The sequence below is a fragment of the Mirounga leonina genome, unplaced genomic scaffold (genome assembly GCF_011800145.1).
Source record: "Mirounga leonina isolate KUSES-001 unplaced genomic scaffold, KU_Mleo_1.0 Mir_94, whole genome shotgun sequence".
Lineage (NCBI taxonomy): Eukaryota > Metazoa > Chordata > Mammalia > Carnivora > Phocidae > Mirounga > Mirounga leonina.
In genome coordinates, this window is record NW_023270855.1 from 58,406,883 (window position 1) to 58,427,188 (window position 20,306).

The 20,306-nt window shown below is 65.4% G+C and overlaps 2 protein-coding genes and 1 pseudogene across 3 annotated transcripts; 1 reads left to right on the forward strand and 2 right to left on the reverse strand.

Moving 5' to 3' along the window:
- Nucleotides 1–393: 393 nt before the first annotated feature.
- Nucleotides 394–9,600, forward strand: TMEM259 (transmembrane protein 259). Of its 2 annotated transcripts, XM_034996911.1 has the most exons (11): nt 516–749; nt 5,337–5,615; nt 6,293–6,392; nt 6,888–6,998; nt 7,228–7,350; nt 7,437–7,537; nt 7,624–7,681; nt 7,812–7,895; nt 7,975–8,107; nt 8,175–8,274; nt 8,389–9,600. In XM_034996911.1, the coding sequence occupies exons 1-11, from the start codon at nt 516–518 to the stop codon at nt 8,932–8,934; spliced, it is 1,869 nt and encodes a 622-aa protein (XP_034852802.1). In that variant the 3' UTR covers nt 8,935–9,600. The 2 variants fall into 2 exon arrangements, with proteins under 2 accessions (XP_034852803.1, XP_034852802.1); XM_034996912.1 differs by lacking the exon at nt 7,624–7,681 and having other exon boundaries at nt 394–749; nt 7,826–7,895.
- Nucleotides 9,601–9,750: 150 nt separating this feature from the next.
- LOC118005863 lies at nt 9,751–10,121 on the reverse strand (annotated as a pseudogene).
- Nucleotides 10,109–17,779, reverse strand: LOC118005208 (glutamate receptor ionotropic, NMDA 3B-like). Its single transcript, XM_034997017.1, is given in 13 exon segments — nt 10,109–10,275; nt 10,352–10,489; nt 10,782–10,933; nt 11,014–11,127; nt 11,268–11,402; nt 11,405–11,417; nt 13,709–14,117; nt 14,119–14,319; nt 14,321–14,674; nt 15,236–15,737; nt 15,740–15,818; nt 17,361–17,605; nt 17,608–17,779. Coding segments are annotated over 13 exon segments (2,574 nt in total). The 3' UTR covers nt 10,109–10,215.
- Between the last annotated feature and the right edge of the window lie 2,527 nt (nt 17,780–20,306).

Here is a 20,306-nt window from a genome sequence, read left to right on the forward strand (position 1 = left end):
GACTCCGAGGTCCCACACAGAATTATTTAAAGGCCGAAAGTAAAATCACTTTACAGTTAGGCCACACCGATGTAACTGCACGCACCGTGATTTTCCTAGGGCTCCGTGTAAATGGCTATCTCCTACCATCACGCCTGCCCTGAGCGTCTCTAATCACCTAAAGCCCTAGATATTGACTAATTTAATCGCCCAAGTGCGGCTCCGCAGACGCGAAGGCTTGTGGGGGATGATATGCAAAAGAGGCCCGGACGAGACGCGGCCCCGCCCCTGGCCTGCGGAGAGGGCGGGGCCGCTTTGGGCCGGCCGCCGCCATCCCAGCGTGCCCCGCGAGCGCAGGGGAGCCGCTCTTGCCGCCGCGGCGACTCGCTGGCGTCAGCGGGCCGCGGAGGCGGAAGATGGCGGCGGCGCCGGCGGCCGGGCGTCGGTGAGCAGCGCGGCCGCGGCGAGAGCGGCCGATGGCGGCCGGGAGGCGCCCTCGGGGACCCGCGGGCCGTTAGGGCGCGACGGTGGGCGGCATGTCGGAGCACGCGGCGCCCGGGGCCCCCGGGCCCGCGCCCAACGGCGGCGGCGGCGGCGGCGGCGGCCCGGTCCCCGCGCGCGGGCCTCGCACCCCCAACCTCAACCCCAACCCTCTCATCAACGTGCGCGACCGGCTCTTCCACGCGCTCTTCTTCAAGATGGCTGTCACCTATTCGCGGCTGTTCCCACCCGCCTTCCGCCGTCTCTTCGAGTTCTTCGTGCTGCTCAAGGTGACCGAGGCCCCGACCCCTGACCCTTGACCCCAGCGGCCGGACCCCCCTCCCAGGTCTGCGACCTCTGACCCCGACCCGCGGGGGCAGCGAACCCCTCTCCTCCAGGCCCCGTAGTCTTGCGACCGGCGGCCCCCGATCCCGACTCCGGAAGCCTGCGCCTTTCCCGGGTCCCTCACCCCTGGAGGCGGGAGCCCGGGAGCCCGGGAGCCCAGCTCTGACCTGCCAGGGGTCTCCTCCCAGCGCCGCGACCCCTGGCCGTGCTGCCTGGCATCCTCAGGCCTGGCCCAGGCCTGCCCCCAGGCTTGGGCTCCCCCAAATCCGGGGGATTCCAGACTCCCCTCCGCTCCCCCCTGCCCAGCACACCCCCCATGCCCACTCTCCCGCCCTGGAAGCCGCCCCCCACTTGGGTCTTTTCCTGCTCCTTTCTTTTCCTGGGGCTCGCCCCTTCCTTGGGACCTTCCACCCGCCCCCTCCACGTAGCCTCTCAGGGGAATGTGACCCAGCTGAGGACACCTCGCCAGGGTTGGCGTCAAAGTTGGAGCCGGCTCTGCTGCCCTAGCAGGGGGCCTTGTGCGAACTCCCTTCCCGCCTTCCCTCGGGTGGCCCAGAAGTGTCAGCCCGGACCCCAGCTCAGGGAGGACTGGCCCTGGCCTAGGTCCTTCTAAGAAGGGGTCTCCAGCAGCTCTGCCGAGGAGGTTCTGGGTTCCTGAGCAGAGTGGTGGTCCAGGTTGGGCCGCTGGCCCTTTGTCTCCCATCCGAGTGCTCCCACACTGGGGCTGGAGACGGTAAGATCGCCAAGTGAGCTTCGGGTGCCTCGTCTGCCGAGAGGGGGCTGATGCTGGCATTCGAGGCACCTGGGGTGCCGGCCAGAGCAGGTTGGTCAGGAGCTGGAGGCACGCTGGGGTCAGGTGGGAGGAGTGCAGACTTGGTCGTTGGTCCTGGCCTGCCACAGTCTACGGGAAATGCACTGGTCCCTTGTCTGCAAGACCGCCTGATGCTGCGCGGAGCCAGCCTTCCTGCTCCTCCCTCCCCGCAGCCCCCCAGAGCATCCCGGGCCCCCTGTGGAGGATTCCTGAATCCGGCTTCCTTTACTGGGCTCCTGGGTGTGTGGACAGAAGTCCGTGTGTGGGCATGATTTCCTGGGTAGAGGAAGCACTGCCTTCCTCAGATGATGAGAAGGGGTCAGCCTATGCTGAGGGCAGGTCCTGGTCGCCTCAGTTCTAACCCGCCGCTTCCTGACTTGGGAGCAGATCGTGTGTTTGGGCCAACCTGGCATACAGGTGTCCCTGGCATGGTCGTCAGGTGTCCTGGGAGGCTCTGACTCCTGAGCTCTCCTCTTTGGACCAGGGTGCTGGGCCGAGTGACCCGTGGGCTAAAGCCTGGAGACCTCGTGTACCTCATGAATCTGCCCAACCCCTGGTGTCCTTGTTTCACTCATCTGCACAGTGAGGCCTGGGCCCGGCTGATTTGTGAGGCTGCTGCAAGTTCCAGAAAGCTCCTCGTCTTTGCTTCCTGCCTGCCCAGCTTCCGGTGCCCTCGCTGCAGAGATGGAGGTCCCTCTGTGGACTTCCTCGTGGCTGTGTCTTCCTGTGGTCCCTGTTGTGCTAAGCTCACGGCCGTGAGGCAGCCCAGGCCCCTCCGATCCCCCGCTGGGCCGGCCTGTGGGGGGCAAGAGGCAGTGAGTGGGCTGGGGCCCATGTTCCGGCAGCCTGGGCTTCCGCCTCTGCTGGTTTTCCTGGCATCGAGGGCAGACCAGGACCTCCTGAGTCCTGGGGCAGCGGGCACCAGGTGCCCCAGCCTGTCCAGTTGGACTCTGAACCTTGGGCAGCCTCGCCCTGCAGCCACTGAGCGATGCCTGCAGGGTAACTGGGGGGCTCTGATATTCATTGCCTTTGCCCCCCCCCCCCATGAATGGAGGTGACCCTCGGGGTCGCTGTGATGTGCGATAGGTGTGTGGAGTGCCCCAGGGTCCTTGCTGTGAATGGGAGTCCCTGAACACATCCTCTGTGCCACCTCCTGCCTGGTTCTGGGACACAGCGTTGAGAGGGCAGAACAGGAGGGAGGGAGAGAGCGGGGCATGGGGTGAGACAGTGGCTAGGTGGGGCAAGGTCTGTGTGAGATCAAGCAGTCTCAGGCCTCAGCGGAGGCAGCCAGAAATGCAGCTGCAAAGGCACTGGGGCTGGCAGGTCAGCAAGGCCAGTGGGGCTGGGTGTGTGGGGTCACATGGAGTGGCAGAGATTGGGGGCCTGTGGGTCCTCTTGCAGGGCTAGCTACTGTCTTGCCTGGGCAGATATGGGTGTGATAGGTCTTTGGAGGCACCAAAGCTGTGTCTGCTCCCTTGTTCCTTTTTTTTTTTTTTTAAGATTTTTATTTATTTATTTGAGAGAGAGAGCACATGAGAGAGGGGAGGGTCAGAGGGAGAAGTAGACTCCCTGCCAAGCAGGGAGCCCGATGCGGGACTCGGTCCAGGGACTCCAGGATCATGACCTGAGCCGAAGGCAGTCGCTTAACCAACTGAGCCTCCCAGGCGCCCCTGCCCCCTTGTTCCTAATGGGGAAACAGGCCCAGATTAGGGCACGCCTTGTCAGGTAGGATAGGGAGCTCCCCGCTTCGTCAAGGGCAACAGACCTGAGGCCTTAGGGCAGGCGGAAGATGCTGGTGGGGAGACCCCCTCGAGGAGTGCTGGAGAGGGAGGTAGGGTGACACTGGGGACTTGGGGCCACTCTGGGGTCACACACATTGGTGCCACCGGCCCCCCTCATTTCACGTGCCCTTCCTCGGCAGGACAGGTGGCTTCCCTCCCTTGGGGTCCAGCTTCCCCTGTCCAGCGTGTCCTCTGGGTTTAATTCCCAGCTCTACCTCTCTGGGCCCTGTGGCCTCTGGTTAGGTTTTCTCATCTGCAAACTGGGGTGGTGGCAGACACGTGTGTCCCCGGGAGAAGTGCCTGGACAGCCCCTGGCACCAGGCCACGCTGCATGCTCAGCCCTTTGTGTGAGATCTTGGTACATCAGGCAGCCAGAGCAGGCGGTGTGCTTGACGTGTGGGCCTGGAAAATGTGGCCAGGAGCTTAGCACAGGGCATGGCCGTCTGGCCTCATCCTGTGGCTGCTTTGGGTCCCGTTCCTCCCGTCTCCGCTTGGCAGTCTTGGGGAGAGGGGCTGGGGTGCTGAGGGGCACTGGGTGGGCCGGTCTGTGGGAGGCTCTGTGGGCATGTGGGGCCTCGGCCCCAGGCAGGGGTTCCAGCTCTGCTTGCAGCTCCGGCATCTGTCTTCCGCGACCTGAGCGGCACCCTCGTCGCTGTCCCGCGGGGGCGCTTATGGCTGCAGGCAAAGGAAGTACAGTTCATGTTGACCCAAGAGAGGAGGCTCTGGAGCAACTGCAGGGGCGGGGTGTTGGCCACGGGATTGCGGGCTGGGCCCAGGATTGCGGCAGCGTGCTCAGATGTGGAGCTGCTGCGTCCCCCTCTGGTCCCGGCCCCCGTGGCCGGGCCCCAGGGTGGGAGTGCACACTCTGCTGCCCAGTCTGCAAGGCAGGCGGTCCACGGCTGGTGCCGGCAGCCTGTGTGGGGCTCCTGGCGCCCCTGCCGCTGGCCGTGCGGCCATGGGTCGCGGGTGTGTTGAAGGCTGCACTGGCCCGTCTGAGGAGAGGCAGCCCCTGAACACCCACTTTTCCCAGAACAGTGATGGGCGTCACATTGGGCCAGCTGGGCCCTCTTCCCAAGGGTTGGGGCCGTGGGTGATATGTGGGCGTGTTGCCCGAGATGCAGCATCCAGTCTGGGGGACTGACACTTGGCCAAAGTCCCCATGAGTAACACAACCATCTTGGGGCGCCTGGTGGCTCACTCCTTAAGCGGCTGCCTTCGGCTCAGGTCATGATCCCGGGGTCCTGGGATCGAGCCCCGCATCGGGCTCCCTGCTCGGCGGGAAGCCTGCTTCTCCCTCTCCCACTCCCCCTGCTTGTGTTCCCATTCTCGCTGTCTCTCTCTCTGTCAGATAAATAAATAAAATTAAAAAAAAAAAAAAAAAAAAACGCAAGCATCAGACAGAGACGTGGGCTTCCGGGGGAGGGAGCGGCCCTTTTGATGCTCCTACTTCAAGGCAGGCGAAAGGTGCTGTTGATGGGGTGTCGTAGGGCAAAGTCTCACCCACCAGCCCTCCTTCCTGCAGTGTGACAAGGGCCAGGTCACTCTGTTGGGGGGGCCGGCCCAGGCACAGTGGGGGCTGAGCAGCACCCCGGACCCCACCCATCCATGCCAGGAGCACACCCAGTGTCCCCTGGGGGCAGGAGCCCATTTTACAGATGGAGGGGACGTGCCTCCAAGAGGCGCAGCACGCTGGCCTTGCCAGCCCAGGAGGGGTGCAGAGGGCGCCAGGCCGGGCACGGGAGGCTCTTTGTAGCTGGTGAGGTCAGGGGTGCTCGGAGGACAAGGCAGAGCGTGAGGCTGCTGGGCAGGCCTGAGCCCAGTCTGACCCGTCCCCCGGTGAGGGTCCTGCACGTGGCCGAGAGGGCATCCCCACTTCCTCAGGGCCGTCCTGGGACTTGCCGTGGACCCGGGCTTCTCCACTGACCGTCTCCTGCCCCCAGGCGCTCTTCGTGCTCTTCGTCCTGGCCTACATCCATATCGCCTTCTCACGCTCGCCCATCAACTGCCTGGAGCACGTGCGGGACAAGTGGCCACGGGAGGGCATCCTGCGTGTGGAGATCCAGCACAACTCGAGCCGCGCGCCCGTCTTCCTGCAGTTCTGTGACGGCGGCCGCCGCGGCAGCTTCCCTGGCCTGGCCGTGGAGCCGGGCAGCCCAGAGCCGGAGGAGGAAGAGGAGGAGAAGCTGACCGTGGACATGTTCGGGAATGCGTCCATCAGGGTGAGCGGGCCAGGCGTGCTGTGCGTGGGGGTGTCTGGTGAGCCAGTGCTTCATCTGGTCACGGGCCGCTGGCTCCCCCCGGCCTGCTCCTGCTGGTGTGGCCTTGGGGGGCGGGGACCGTGCTGGACGACTCGGGGCCTCGGGCCATTTCCCAGCCCTAGTGGAAAGGGACTGGCCCATTTCTGGGGGCACCAAGGGCAGAGACCGCTGAGAAGGAGGCCCCTGGTGGCATTGGGCCGAGAGCTCGAAGCTGGTGCTAGCTGTCCTAGATGGAACCGCTGCCTGTGGGGTGGGGAATGCCCTGTCACCGGAGACGTGCAGGTGGACGCCGGCACTGGCAGGGGTCAGGTGGATGTGGGGGGCCCACAGCTGGAAGGGAAGGACCTGCGGAAGTAGTTAGAGCCTGGGCTCCTGTGGTTGGTGCAGACCTGGCCAGGCAGTCCCAGCTTCAGGGTGCAGACCCTTCCCTAGAGATGGTCACTTAGGGGAGTGTGGTGTTGGGGTGGGGGTCTTTGGGAGGTTACAGGCCAGAGGCCTTCCAGCCCCGGAGGTGGGGGGCATCCCAGCGGGGGCTGGGGGTCACAGCAGCCAGGGCTGGGGTGCCTGTCCTTGCAGTCAGCAGAGGAGATGGGCCTCTGGGCCGGGCCGCTGATGCCCTTCCTCTTGGCACTCCGCAGTTCGAGCTGGACATTGAGCCCAAGGTGCTGAAGCCACCGGGGGGTGCTGAGGCCCCGAATGACAGCCAGGAGCTCCCCTTCCCAGAGACACCCACGAAAGGTACGCCCCGTGGGCCCTTGGCCAGCTCAGTCAGGGGAGCAGGCGACTCTTGATCTCGGGGTTGTGAATTCGAGACCTGTGTTGGGTGTGGAGATTTGTTTTCTTTCTCTCTCCTTTTCTTCCTTTCTAGATTTTTATTTCTTTATTTACTTATTTGAGAGAGTGAGAACGAGCACGCGCACAAGTAGGAGGAGAAGCAGAGGGAGAAAGACAAGCAGATTCCCCGCTGAGCGTGGGGCTCGGGCCCCGGACCCCGAGATTATGACCCGGGTCGGAGGCAGACACTTAGCCGATTAAGCCGCCAGGCGCCCTGGGCAGAGAGATTTCTTAGAAAATAAAACCTCCTCCCTTCTCTGGGAGCCTCCTCTGTGAGAGGCGGGCGGCAGGCAGGGGTCCTGGGTGGCGTGGGTGGTGCCTGCTGGGAGGGGTCACCCAGCCCTCTCAGGGAAGAGGCCTAGACCAGGGCTCCAGGGCTCACGGGGCTCATCCCCGCAGTGTGGCCGCAGGACGAGTATGTCGTGGAGTACTCACTGGAGTATGGCTTCCTACGGCTGTCACAGGCCACGCGACAGCGGCTCAGCATCCCTGTCATGGTGGTCACCCTGGGTAAGTGGCCCCAGAGCGAGGAGCGAGGCAGTGGGCTGTTGGGGCTCTCAGGGCTCCCGGGAGGGCGCCTGGGGGCGGCCCAGAAGCACTTGGGTCCAAGGTCCTGGGGCCGTGTCCACTCTCCAGCCGCGAGACGCTTCCTCCCTCCGTGGCGTCCTGGGGCATCGGGGTCACAGCATTGCTCGGGTGGGAGCCCTGGCCAGACACTCCATCGTCTGCCTGCCCGCAGACCCCTCGCGAGACCAGTGTTTTGGGGACCGCTTCAGCCGCCTGCTCCTGGCCGAGTTCCTGGGCTACGACGACATCCTTATGTCCAGTGTCAAGGGCCTGGCCGAGAACGAGGAGAACAAGGGTTCGGCGGGCCCCGGCACCAGGAGGGGGGGGTGTGTGGGGCAGTGGCTGGGCAGGCGCTCACGGCCTCCCCCTCCCTCTGAGCAGGCTTCCTTCGCAACGTGGTGTCCGGAGAGCACTACCGTTTTGTGAGCATGTGGATGGCCCGCACGTCCTACCTGGCCGCCTTCGTCATCATGGTCATCTTCGTGAGTGCCGCGGGGGCGGGCTGGCGGGGCGGGGCGGGCACCGGGGCGGCCCCTCCCTGAGGCATCCCCCCGGCCCTCGTTTGCAGACCCTCAGCGTTTCCATGCTGCTCAGATACTCCCACCACCAGATTTTTGTCTTCATTGGTGAGTCTCCCTGCTGGCCAGGCGGGTGGGAGCGGTGGGCCCTGTCTCAGGCCCGCAAGGCCCCCTGCCCACCCCACCCAGACGCCAGGCACCTCACCTGGTCTGCCCGCCCGCCACTCTCTGCCCACAGTGGACCTGCTGCAGATGCTGGAGATGAACATGGCCATCGCCTTCCCTGCGGCGCCCCTGCTCACTGTCATCCTGGCCCTCGTAGGTGAGGACTTCTCCCTCCCTCCCTCCCTCCTGCCTCCTGCCTCCCCGCCGCCTGGCCCAACCGCCCGGCCTCCCCATAGGGATGGAGGCCATCATGTCTGAGTTCTTCAACGACACCACCACGGCCTTCTACATCATCCTCATCGTCTGGCTGGCCGACCAGTACGATGCCATTTGCTGCCACACGAACACCAGCAAGAGGCACTGGCTGCGGTGAGCACCCGGGTCCGCGGGGGGCAGGGTGGGGTCCGTGGGTGGCGCCTCACTGTGCTCCCTGCAGGTTCTTCTATCTGTACCACTTCGCCTTCTACGCCTATCACTACCGCTTCAACGGTCAGTACAGCAGCCTGGCCCTGGTCACCTCCTGGCTCTTCATCCAGGTGAGGGTTCCGCCTCGCTCCCTGGAGGGGCGTCCGGCCTGTGCAGGGTTCCGTGGAGGCCGGGTTGCTGGCTCTGGCTGCTGGCCTGACTCAGCACCCCCCCCGCCCCCCCAGCATTCCATGATCTACTTCTTCCACCACTACGAGCTACCCGCCATTCTGCAGCAGATCCGAATCCAGGAGATGCTGTTGCAGACCCCACCACTGGGCCCCGGGGCCCCCACGGCGCTTCCGGATGACCTGAACAACAATGGGGGCGCCCCGGCCGCCACTCCCGACCCTGCGGGCCAGCCCCCCGCCCTGGGCCCCAGCTTGCCGGGCAGTAGTGGGGGCCCTGGGCCCGTGGCTGAGGCACCCAGCTCTTTGGTGGCCGCGGCAGCCTCGGTGGCCGCAGCGGCCAGCAGTGACCTGGGCTGGATGGCAGAGACGGCCGCCATGATCACAGACGCCTCCTTTCTGTCTGGCCTCAGTGCCTCTCTCCTGGAACGGCGGCCCGCTGGTCCGCTGAGCCCTGGTGGGGGGCTCCCCCGAGCCCCCCAGGACAGTGCCCCTTCCATCAACTCCCTGGCGCATGACACAGCGCCCCCAGCTGCCGGGGTGAGTGGGCCCAGCCCCGCACCCACAGCCCCAGTGGATTCACCCCTGGAGGTCGGTTCCTGAGCCTTGGGCAGCTGACCGCCCCATCCCTGGCCATGTAGGCCCACTGGGTATGACCAGGCTGGAGCCCTCAGGTGTCGGGTAGGCTGTCCCGGTGGTTCTTGGGGCTGCCTAGCCTGCCTTGGGTGGTGTCAGGGTCCATCAGGTTTGCCCAGAGTGGGGCTTCTCTTCCCCTGTGTGGGGCCTGCCGGAGGCCTGTCCCTGCTACGTTAGTGGTGGGCCCCCTCAGCCAGTGAATAGAGGCAGCCCGAAGGGGGGGGCCTCCATGGAAGGTCCTGGAAAGGGCTGGTGAACTGTGTGGAGTGAGCTGTCCGTCGGTAGCAGAGCTGGACAGGTCTCTAATAAGGTGAATGCAGGTGTCCCGGCCTGCTCAGCTGGTGCTCCATCATGCTCAGTGCCTTTTCCACGGCCTCTGACCCCAGGTGTGTGTACCAGGGCTGGGGTCCCGGGAGGGCAGAGTTCATGCCTCGGGCTCGGAGATCAGGTGTGCAGGCGCCAACATGGAAGGCAGTGGCCGGGTGTGGGCCAGCCCTGCTGGGGTGGGAGTGGGACGGGGCTGGTGGCCAAACTAAATCACTCGGTGAGGAACGCAGAAGAGTGCTCATTCCATTCTATTTAATTGCAGTGTACAAAATTGTGTTTGTATATAGAATAAACTGTTGACGGCGGCGGGTCAGCGTCTGCGTGCGCAGGCAGGGAGGGCCCTCGGTACCGCCCCCTCCGGGCTTCCGTGCAGGCTGGGGCGGGGGCCCAGGGCCAGAGGAGGCCGCCCTGGGCCGAGGGCGGGCGGGCGGGGTGGGGCCCCCGGAGCGGGGCAGCGGCTGCGTGCCCTCGGCTGGGTCACCGGGCGACGGCAGGTGCTTCGGCGCAGGGGCAGTGCCCCAGCCGGGCCAGGAGCTCTCCTCGCCGCACCAGGGCCTGGGCAGCCGCTCCCGCGCACTCCGGATGCGTCGCTCCAGCTGCTCCAGCTGCTCCAGCTCGGAGGAGGGCAGCACGGCCGGCAGGTGGCCCCGGGACAGAGCCAGACCGGGCGCTCTGGGGGCTCCGCTAGGAACCGCGCGCGGCGCTCCCTCGCCATGGCCCGGCGCACCCGTGTCCAGGTCGCCGCGCCCGCAGAGGCTGCCCGCGTGTCCTGCGGCTCGAGAGCCCTGGGGACGTGCGGTGGAAGGGGCTGGGTCAGTGTCCTCACACCCACTCTGCCTCTGGGGTCGGGGTCCCGGCGGTGTGGAGCTGCCCGGTCCTGCGCGGGAGGCCTGGTGTCCGAGCCGGGGGCGGGGGGGACCCTTACCTCGGCCCTGGCTCCTCCTGTCCTGGCGGCTCTGGGTTGAGGGCGCGCTGGATTCTCTGCAAGCCCAGACAGAGGCTTCGTCGGGGTCGCGGGAGGCTGCCCGGGCCCACCCGCGTGGCCCCGGCGCCTCACCTGGCTCGTGTGCGGCCAGTACTGCAGCTTGCCGCCCTTGCGGATGCGCGGGAGCGCCAGGCGGTAGAAGCCGTGCTCGCCCAGGGGGCTGAGCAGCACCAAGAGGCCCGAGAAGTGGTAGACGCCCACCCGCAGCGTCTGGGGGTGACACGTGGGCACAAACCCTTCACGGGCAGGGCCAGACCCGTGGGGAGCCCCGGCTGCGGGTGGGACGCAGACTGGCCCAGAGAGGAGCCTGGGGCGGCGGAGCCGGACGGGGAGGCTGGCCTTCCACGTTGGGAGCCAGGTTTCCTGGGGAACGTGAGCTGGGGTTTCCTAGAAGTAGGAGTGCACACATCTGGGCAGGGGGCTGACCACCTCACTTGAGGCCCATGCGGGCTCAGGGCCCTCCACGCCTACCCCCCGCCCCGGCTCCTGGGCCCTCCCCCACCTCCGTAACGGCGAGGACGCGCTTCCCACAAGGCACCATCTTGCACCACTTGTCGTGCAGCAAGTGGATGAAACCGGAGGACTTGTAGCGGCTGATGAACTCGGACAGGTTGGAGGTGAGTGGCGAGTTCTGAGGGAGTCCGATGCCGTAGCCTAGTGGGGGCCAGGGACTGGGTTGGGGCCAGGCTCCCAGAGGAGCCGCCCCGGGGCCGCCGGTCCCAGAGGCCCCTCACCCTCCATGGCGAAAGGCTTGCCCACGGTCAGCAGTTTACAGTCGGCGTCGATGGAGACCTCGTAGTCTAGGAGCGACTTATCCATGATGAAGACGTTGAGCTTGGGGGGGGTCGCTCCTGCGGGGGTCGGGCAGTGGGGGGAGAGGCCCCGTCGGCCCCGCCCACCCCGGCGCCCGCCCCGCCCCCAGGCGATCGACCCCGCCCACCCCCGCGCCCGCCCCGGCCCCTCTCCCCGCCCCTCTCCCCAGCTGGGCCTCACGTGAGCAGGGCGACGCCGCGTGGCGTGGTGGGCGCGCTGTGGCGCCGCGTGTGCGCGTACGTGTCGGGGAAGCGCTTCTTGATGTAGGCCTCGGCGCTGCTCTCCCACACGGTGCCTACGCGGAAGCCTGGGACGGGTGGTGCAGCTGCGGGGGCGGGGGCAGCTCGTTAGCCCGGGCGCTCGGCCCTGGCCTGCCGCTCCCCCGCGCGCCCTGCTCCGTGCACCCCCCTGGGGCCGCCCGGCACCCCGGGCTCTCACCCAGCTTCTGCCGCAGCCGGCCCGCATGGGGCCGGGTCGCCTGGCGGCCCTTCCGGGCGCTGTGAGCACCCCTGCCCCACCCGCTCGGCGCCAGGAGCTCCCCAGGCGTGCTGTCACCCGACAGGGCCCACTGTCCCCGGGGCAGGATTGCCTGGGTGAGAGCCCCGTTCTAAATGCCCACGAAGACCTGGCCCTGAACCCCAGAGCTCCTCCGCGGCTCCCCTGCGCTATCGCAGGAGTCCCTCCCGAGCAGGCCCTACACCTGGCCTCCTGGGTCTTCCTGCCCCGTCGAGTGGGCCTGTGCGTCCTCTTCTCTCCCGGTGTCTCCCGGAACCCGCCCGCGCTCAGCCCTCCGGGCCAGGCCCCTCCGCCCTGGCCTCCCAGGATGAGCGCGTGGGCACACTGACCCATGCCTCCTGATGTGGCACAGCACTCCCCGAAAGCCAGACCTCGACTGGAGCCTAGAGCGGCGCCGTCTGGAACCTTCTGAGGAGGAGACCCTCTGTGCTTGTGCTCTTCCCAAGCGGCCGTCGAGCGCTTACACTCGATGTCATGTTTAAAGTAGCCACAAGTGGGGAGTGGCTAGCTCATGAGACAGCGCTGGGTTTGGTTTTATTACCAGTTTACAAACGATATGGGGCCTGGGGTGTAGCAGAACAGGCTAAGCACCCTCCCAGGACACAGCCAGCCAGATCCAAACAGTGGGGGCTGCTTCTGGACAAAAACCTCTCCAGCAACCAAATCTCCAGGACACAGTAAGTGGGGAGGAAATCCATCTGCAGTGTGTGCGTGTTTAGGGCGCAGATTCAAACAAACCATGGCGGGGGGCGGGGGGCGGTAAGACAACTGGGAAAAGGGGACCCTGATGTGTGTGAAAGCTTCCGAGTGTTTATGGCGAAATGACAAGTAATCCAGCGGCACACCTCTGCTCTGCTCACAGCCCTCCAGGGCTCCAGGGGGAAGTTCTGTCTCAGAAGGAACTGCTTTAGACACCCTGCAGGATGTGCCCCGTGCCACCTCCTCCCACTCCGCTCCTGCCTGGGGCCTTTGCCCCTGCTGTGCCTGCTCTCCCAACATTCCTCCTTGATGTCTACACAGAAGTCCCTTGAATGTCACCCCCCTCCCAGAGGAATTCCTTGCCCCCGTTTGAGAAGATGTCCCTCCCAGTACTCCCTGTGTCCCCACTCGGCCCTGTTTTCTTTCTGACACTGTATGGCCAACTCACACACCATCCGATTGCTTATCTTGATTCTTGACACCTCCCCCTGCGGTATGGAGATCTTCGCCCGTTTTGTCCCAGCTGGGCCCCTGATGCCTGGCACACACCAAGCGCTCAATAAATGTTTTCAGGGGGCGCCTGGGTGGCTCAGTCGTTGGGCGACTGCCTTCGGCTCAGGTCCTGATCCTGGAGTCCCGGGATCGAGTCCCGCATCGGGCTCCCTGCTCGGCGGGGAGTCTGCTTCTCCCTCTGACCCTCCTCCCTCTCATGCTCTCTCTCATTCTCTCTGTCTCAAATAAATAAATAAAATCTTTAAAAAAAAAATTTTTTTTTAAATAAAATCTTAAATAAAATAAAATGATTAATTTTGTTAATGTAAATTTCCCCTAAATAAAAAAGGAAAAATCCACTTCATGGAATAAAACAGAGGGGAGATGGGCGCCTGGGTGGCTCAGTCGTTGGGCGTCTGCCTTCGGCTCAGGTCATGATCCCGGGGTCCTGGGATCGAGCCCCGCATCGGGCTCCCTGCTCCACGGGAAGCCTGCTTCTCCCTCTCCCACTCCCCCTGCTTGTGTTCCCTCTCTCGCTGTGTCTCTCTCTGTCAAATAAATAAATAAAATCTTTTTTTTTTTTTTTTAAGATTTTATTTATTTATTTGAGAGAGAGAGAATGAGAGACAGAGAGCATGAGAGGGAGGAGGGTCAGAGGGAGAAGCAGACTCCGTGCCGAGCAGGGAGCCCGATGCGGGACTCGATCCCGGGACTCCAGGATCATGACCTGAGCCGAAGGCAGTCGCTTAACCAACTGAGCCACCCAGGCGCCCAATAAGTAAAATCTTTAAAAAATAAATCAATAAATGTTTTCAGGAGCAGGCGGCCGCACACGGCTGCATCTTGGGACGGGAGTTGGGTGAGTGGGGGACCTCCCAGCTTTGACCTCCAGGCCCCACAGCTGCCCACCTTGGGGTCACGGATCCCCGACAGCTCCAGGAAAGTCTTGTCCCCGACCATGACGGCGGCCAGGTTGGCGGTGTAACTGGACAGCACGAGCAGGTAGAAGATGGCCCACAGGTTCATGAGGAGGCGCCCCGTGGGGCACTTGGGCGTCTTGCTGGAGACGGTGCGTCCAAAGAGGATGGCGTAGCAGAGGTTGAGGGCCGAAGAGTAGGAGAACATGGTGGCCCGGTTCCGGCCACGGGGCGTGAGGCCGTAGGGGCTGCGCCACTCGTAGAGCGTGAGGAAGAGCACGGTGAGGTGCAGGGCAGCAAAGACGCCCAGCCACATGGTCCAGTGCAGCGGCCGCGTGAAGGCGCCGATGGGCGAGGCCGTGTCCCGGGCCCGCACCATGATGCCCAGGCTGGTGGAGAAAGGGGCTGCTGAAGTCCACCACCTGGGAGCGGGCCGAGTTGATGCTGAAGCTGGTGACGGCCATGTGGGCCCGGCCGGCCAGCAGGTCACCCACCAGGCCGGTCCAGCGGCCGTCCCGCAGGGCACCATACTTGCCGTTGCCCACGATGTACAGCTCGAAGTCGAAGTGCGTGTCCTCCGCCAGGCGCTCCAGCAGGTCGATGCGCGACCAGGGTGGCCGAGTCATTGGTGCCGGGGGCCAGGCACAGCTGCCCCGTGGGGCACTATCCGTCCTCATCCGGCTCCCGGGCAAACACGAACGGATGCTCCACCAGCATCACCATGCGCAGCCTGGGCCGGGCTCGGGCTCCCGGGGAGGGCGGGGGCCGTGCGGCCGCACCTCCCGGCTCTGACTCCAGCCGTCCGGCCCGCCAGCTGCCCACGGTGGCCCAGGCCGGGGCACCCCGCGGGTCCTGGCACAAGCTCCACACTCGCAAGTACCGGGAGATGTGCACCTGGGAGGAGCCGGTCACCCACACAGGCCTGGTGCGGCCCCGGAAGGACGTGTTGGCCAGGAACCTGGGGGGCGGGCAGGGAGCAGGGGGAGCGGGGGGCCAGTGCCAGGCGGCCGGGGGTGGGGGTGGGGGGCAGGAGCCCTCCAGCCAAGCTCAGCCTCCGCTGGGCTCGCCCCTGGCACACGGCTGGGCACCACGGTGGATGCCGTGGTGTCCCCCCCACCAGACCCTTGGCCAGCCGGGCACCCACGCCAGGAAGGCAGTGACGAAGCCTCTGGCCCGAAGCCAACAACTTCCGTCTTGAAACGCCCGGGTGAAGCCCCCGGGGCGCTGGGATGCTGTTCGCCCTGCAGGGCTCCCGTGGGGTCCGGCGGGAACTCAGCCCTGCCCGCCTCCCCGGTCTCCTTCCCCTGCCCTTCCTGTCTCTTTCAGAGCACCCTGAGGCGCTCACTCGAGCCCCCTCTCTGGCTCTGCTTCTGCCGGAGAAGAACCCGCTTCCTGGTGAGGGGGCAACGCCTGGTATACAGCAAGTGTCCAATAATGGTGCTTTCACGACTCACAGGCAGAGGCGACCGGATGTGGAGCCCGGGCACCCCCCTCCACACACACCCGGGTCCTCACTCACCGTGCCAAGAAGCGGCCTGAGGACTCCGGCCCAGCTGGCGGCGGGTCGTTGCAGTTGACCGTGGTGAGCAGGAGGGCGCGCTCCGGCTCCGCCCGGGCGGCACTGCCCAGGGCTCGCACCACCAGCTCCACAGCGTCCTGAAGGGCGGGGGGTCGGCCCACCTCACCCAGGGCCAGCAGCCCCAGGGGCAGGCCCTCCGTGGGCAGCGCGTCAGCGGACAGGGGCGTGCCCAGCAGCCAGCGGGGCCCGGGGGGCACGGCCTGCAGCACCTGCCGTGCGCGGGCTGGGCCACAGCCCAGGAGTACGGCCCCCGGGGCTGGGGCCGAGCCCCCCGGGGGGGCCCCCAGGGGGGCCAGGCGCGCCCACAGCCCCGCGTCGCCCGTGTCTGGCCGACTCAGGTCCAGCACCAGCTTCGGGGCCCTGCCGGCCTGGGCTGTCCAGAGGGCCACCAGGCCAGCAGGGTCCTGCACGCGGCAGAGCACCAGGCTGACGTCCTCCCAGGGTGTGCCCGCATCGCGGCCACCAGTGCGTCAAGCAGCGTCTCCAGGGGGCTGGCCCAGTCCAGCTGCAGGTGGAATGGGTTCTGGCGGGGGGCGGGGGGTCACAGTTAGGGCCGGAGACCTGTGACCCACCATACCCTTCCCACCCCCATCAGCAGGTGTTCAATAAATAGACGTCACCTTCAAAACTGGACGGCATGCCTGCCTCCTCCAGCCCACCCCTGCTCTAAACCCTCTTTGTCTCCCCACTGCGAGCAGCACAAAGCCCAGCCTCCTTGGCCTGACATTCAGGGCCTCCTCTCCTGGCTCCAGCCACCCTGGTAGTGCCCCACTCTGAGGCTTTTTGCATTCCCCAGCTAGAATCCCTTTCTCTCTCTATGCCAGCCAACTCCTATCCATTCTTCAAAACCCAGCTCCATCGCCCCTCCTCTATTCAGACTTCCCTGGCAAGCCAGGGTTTTGAGGGGCCCCTCTGTGCCCAGTGGCGACCTGAAAGTTCTCCTGGATTTGCTTCTAGCCCGTGAAGGACGAGATAGATTGCCAGACCTCTAAGGTGTTGCACAGGTAGGGACAGGATGCCGAGGGCTGGGGCTGCTGCTTAATCCCTCCCAAAAGACGGACAGTTACAACTGCAGGGGCTCAGTTCCTGGAGGTGGCAGCAGAGGGCGCCACAGGCCTGGGTTTGGGTCCTGCATCTTTTCCCACAAGGCGGAGGCAGGGGGCGGGGGACGGGCCTTGACACAGGGTCGGCGGGGTTAGCGAGACCCCAGGCCTCCTCTAGGGTCCGCGTCTCCCCTCCCTGAGGAGAAGGAAGCCCTGGAGGGGGCTTCGAGGTGGATTTGGAGGGCGGGAGGCCCCTACCAGACCCATACCCCTACGTTGGGCCCCTCCCTGCTGTCCTGGGAAGGGGGTCTTTTGTGGGGACACTACGGGACACCCAGAGACCTGTCACTCACCCTTTTCTCTTCCTTATCCCATTTTCTACTTATTCGGGCCCAAATCCAGGCCCGGGGGTGGAATCAAGGAGAGAATAAACTCCAAAGATGCGGAGCATGGGGGGATGGAGGGGTTTGAGTGACAGCCCTCCGGGAGGAGGCTGGGAAGATCCTCAAGCAGCAGACCCCCGAACTGCACCCCGCAGAGATGAGGCAGGGATGGCCTGGGGCCCTGCTTGGTGGGAACTGGAAGACGCCCTGTGACTGGGGAAGGGGCCCTGCTCCACAGGGAATGGCTCCTCCGGCCATAAATAGACGGTGGCCGGACTCCATCAGGGAGGCCCAGGAAAGGGGTCTGCACGGGGGTGGCGCGCCCCGGAGGGGGCCTCGTGTGGGTTTCACCATCCCGGGTCCAGAAGCATCTCACGGGGTCCCGCCGCTGGTTCTGGGTTCCCTCGCTCTGGGGGCATCCGGGGTCCAGGGGTCCAGGTCCCGCGAGCCGCCCCAGGGACTCCTTCGTCTGCACTCCTGGGCAACCCCCGAGCGGGGGCGGGTGGGGGCCTCCTGTATCCGCGGTCCAGAAGTCCGGGTCCCGTGCGCCCCGGCGACTCTGGCGTCGGACCCCCAGCCCCCGCGCCCCAGGAGCGTCCCGCGGCCTCCCTCATCCGGAGCCCGGGCATCCCCGCGAACCGGGGCTCCGAGGGGCGCGCGCGCCTCCCGCCGCAGCACGCTGAGCACGGGGGTCTCGGTGGCGGCCGCCAGGAAGTGCAGCTGCAGCAGCTCGGGCCGCGCCTCCGGGAAGGCCAGCACGGCCGCCACGCCCGGGGCCTCCAGCGCCTGGCACAGGCCGCGGGCCGGCGAGGCGGGGGCGCGGGCAGGGGGCGCGGCGGCCACCAGCTCCAGGCTCAGGTTGTGCGGCGGCCGCGGCGCCAGGCGGCCCGGGCCGGGGCAGCGCGAACGCGGGCGCGGGCGGCGGGCGCGCGGGGCAGGAGGACGCCCAGGCGCACCGAGCCCCCCAGGCGCGCCAGGACGCCGCACGGCTGCGGGAGGCCCCCGGCCGGGCCCGGCCCCAGCGCCAGGCAGAGCCCCGGCGCCCGCACAAACTCCATCCCAAAGTTGCCGGCGGCGCGGCGGGGCGGAGCGGCGGGTGCCAGCGCGCAGGAGGCGGATCTCCGCCCGGCCCCGCAGCTCGCTGTCCCGCCCCGCGGCGCCTCCCTCCCTGCGCGCCCCGGCGACCTGCGGCGACCTCGCCCCTCCCGGCCCCCCGATGTCAGCAACCCACTAGAGAGGAGTGGGACCCACTCCCCAGGGCAGGAAACTGAGGCTCACATGACCACACCGCGCGGGGGAGGGGGTGGGGTGTGGCACCCGACCACTGCTCTTCCCAGCTCCTTGCCAGGTGAGTTATCTCCCCATTCTACGGATGAGAAAACCGAGGCTTACCACCAGGAAGAGATTTCGTGTCAAATCGGTCCCCACACTCATCCCTGTTCCATTCCAGGACCCCCCATGCCCTCTCCAGCCTGAGAACATGGCCCATCGCTGTCAGGGAAACTGAGGCCCAGGAGGGGTCAGTTTGCCTCCGTGGTCACGCAGCAGTACCGCCCACCTCCAGGTCTACCTCGGCCAACCCATCTGAGCGCGCTCTAACGTCGTGTGCACCCTGGGGAAACAGGTAGATAGGTCTGATGGGAACCCGTAGGGCGGGTCTCCTGCCTTCCCATTGCTGGCAGGTAACTTGGAGCAGAGAACTCCTCCTCACCCTTCAGGACCCAATGCCAAATGCCCCTGCTCTGAAAAACACTTCCTGCTTGTCCCCCAGAACTTCCTCGCCACCCTCCCCCTGCCTACATCATCACATGCTGTCAAATTTTTGTTGGTTCTTCTGCTTTCTTACTTAGTGGCCATCCTCCCCCACTCAACTGTGGGGGGGCAAGAGTGGGTCTGGCTTGTTAATGCTGTCTCCAATGCTTGCACACAGTAGGCACTCTATAACTGCTCGTTGCATGAGCGCAGACAAGGACACAGTCCACTGCTCCAGAAGCTTCTGCAGCTCCCTGCCATCTGCCATCCCCCAAGCCTTCTCTCGTGTTCTCTGCGCCGTCTCGCCCTGGACGACCAGGGTTCTTCCTGTGGCCCTGGTATGCAGCACGTCCTCACTGACCACTGGCTGAGCCAGGCCCAGCAGCGCCCTGCACGGACTTCCCTCCTCCCGTCCGCCCCTGAGGGGTGCAGCGGAGAAAACAAGGCGGTTCCGAGATGCCTCGGGGCCCAGGGCAGCTGCTCTGGCACAGGACGTTCCAGGGCTAATGAGTGAACGTCCACTCGGTGGATTTGTCACACACACAACTGTCTCCTTCTGGAGGCAGCACCGGAGAGGCAGGGATAAAACTGCATCCGATGAATAAAAATGCCAACTGCCCGACAACAGCAGGGATCACAGTTGCGGTGAGTCAGGGGAGCCGCATGGCTGGGTTCTGGCTGCCGAGGCCACAGCGTCCAGCCACCGGCCAGGCATCCCAGGATGGGGAGGGTCCCCAATTGCCAGCCCCTCCCCACCTGAGGCCACCGTCCTGCCAGGGGCCCCTCGCACCAGGGAGCCCGGCCACGTGCCCTGGTCCTGGCTGAGTCCTCAGGGACCACCCGGTCTCATCCCACCCTGCGGTGACGTCCCTCTGACAGCAGGACTCCTCAGAATTGGGGACCCGTCTGGCTCGGGGACACTCAGGCGGCAGACATTGCTGCGTTGGTTCTGGAAGGCAGCTGAGCACCAGCCTCTTCTGCATCCCGTCCCCTCCACTGTCAGAGGCAGTGAAGAAGGACCTGGGTCATCTGTGTGGACAGGACTCCTCTGAGGACCTCCTGGGAGTGGGGTCCTGTGGGATGTGTCCTTCGGGGTCTGGCTCCTCTTGCTGAGCCCAGTGCCCCCGGGGTCCCTCCACGTCGTGGCAGGTGTCAGGGTCCCTTCCTTCCTGAGGCTGGAGCGTGTTCCCGCGTGGGGACGGACCACGCCGTGTGTATCCTTCATCCACGGACACTGGGTTTGCTTCCACCTTTTGGTGATTATAAATCCTGCTGCATGCACACGGAGGTGCAAATACCTTTTTGAACCCCGACTTCCATTTTTTTTTTTTTTAAGATTTTATTTATTTGACAGAGAGAGACAGTGAGAGAGGGAACACAAGCAGGGGGAGTGGGAGAGGGAGAAGCAGGCTTCCCGCGGAGCAGGGAGCCCGATGCGGGACTCGATCCCAGGACCCTGGGATCGTGACCTGAGCCACCCAGGCGTCCCAGGACTTTTTTTTTATTTTTTAAAGATTTTATTTATTTGACAGAGAGAGATACAGCAAGAGAGGGAACACAAGCAGGGGGAGTGGGAGAGGGAGAAGCAGGCTTCCCGCCGAGCAGGGAGCCCGATGCGGGGCTCGATCCCAGGACCCCGGGATCATGACCTGAGCCGAAGGCAGACGCTTAACGACGGAGCCCCCAGGCGCCCCCCGACTTCCATTTCTTTTGGGTGAGTACCCAGAAGTGGAAGTGCTGGGGGACACGGCGATTCTGTTTGAGGACCCCCAGGCTGTCTGCGACACCGGCTGGCCTTCTCGTGTTACCCCTGCCCGAGGGGGCCAGGCTACG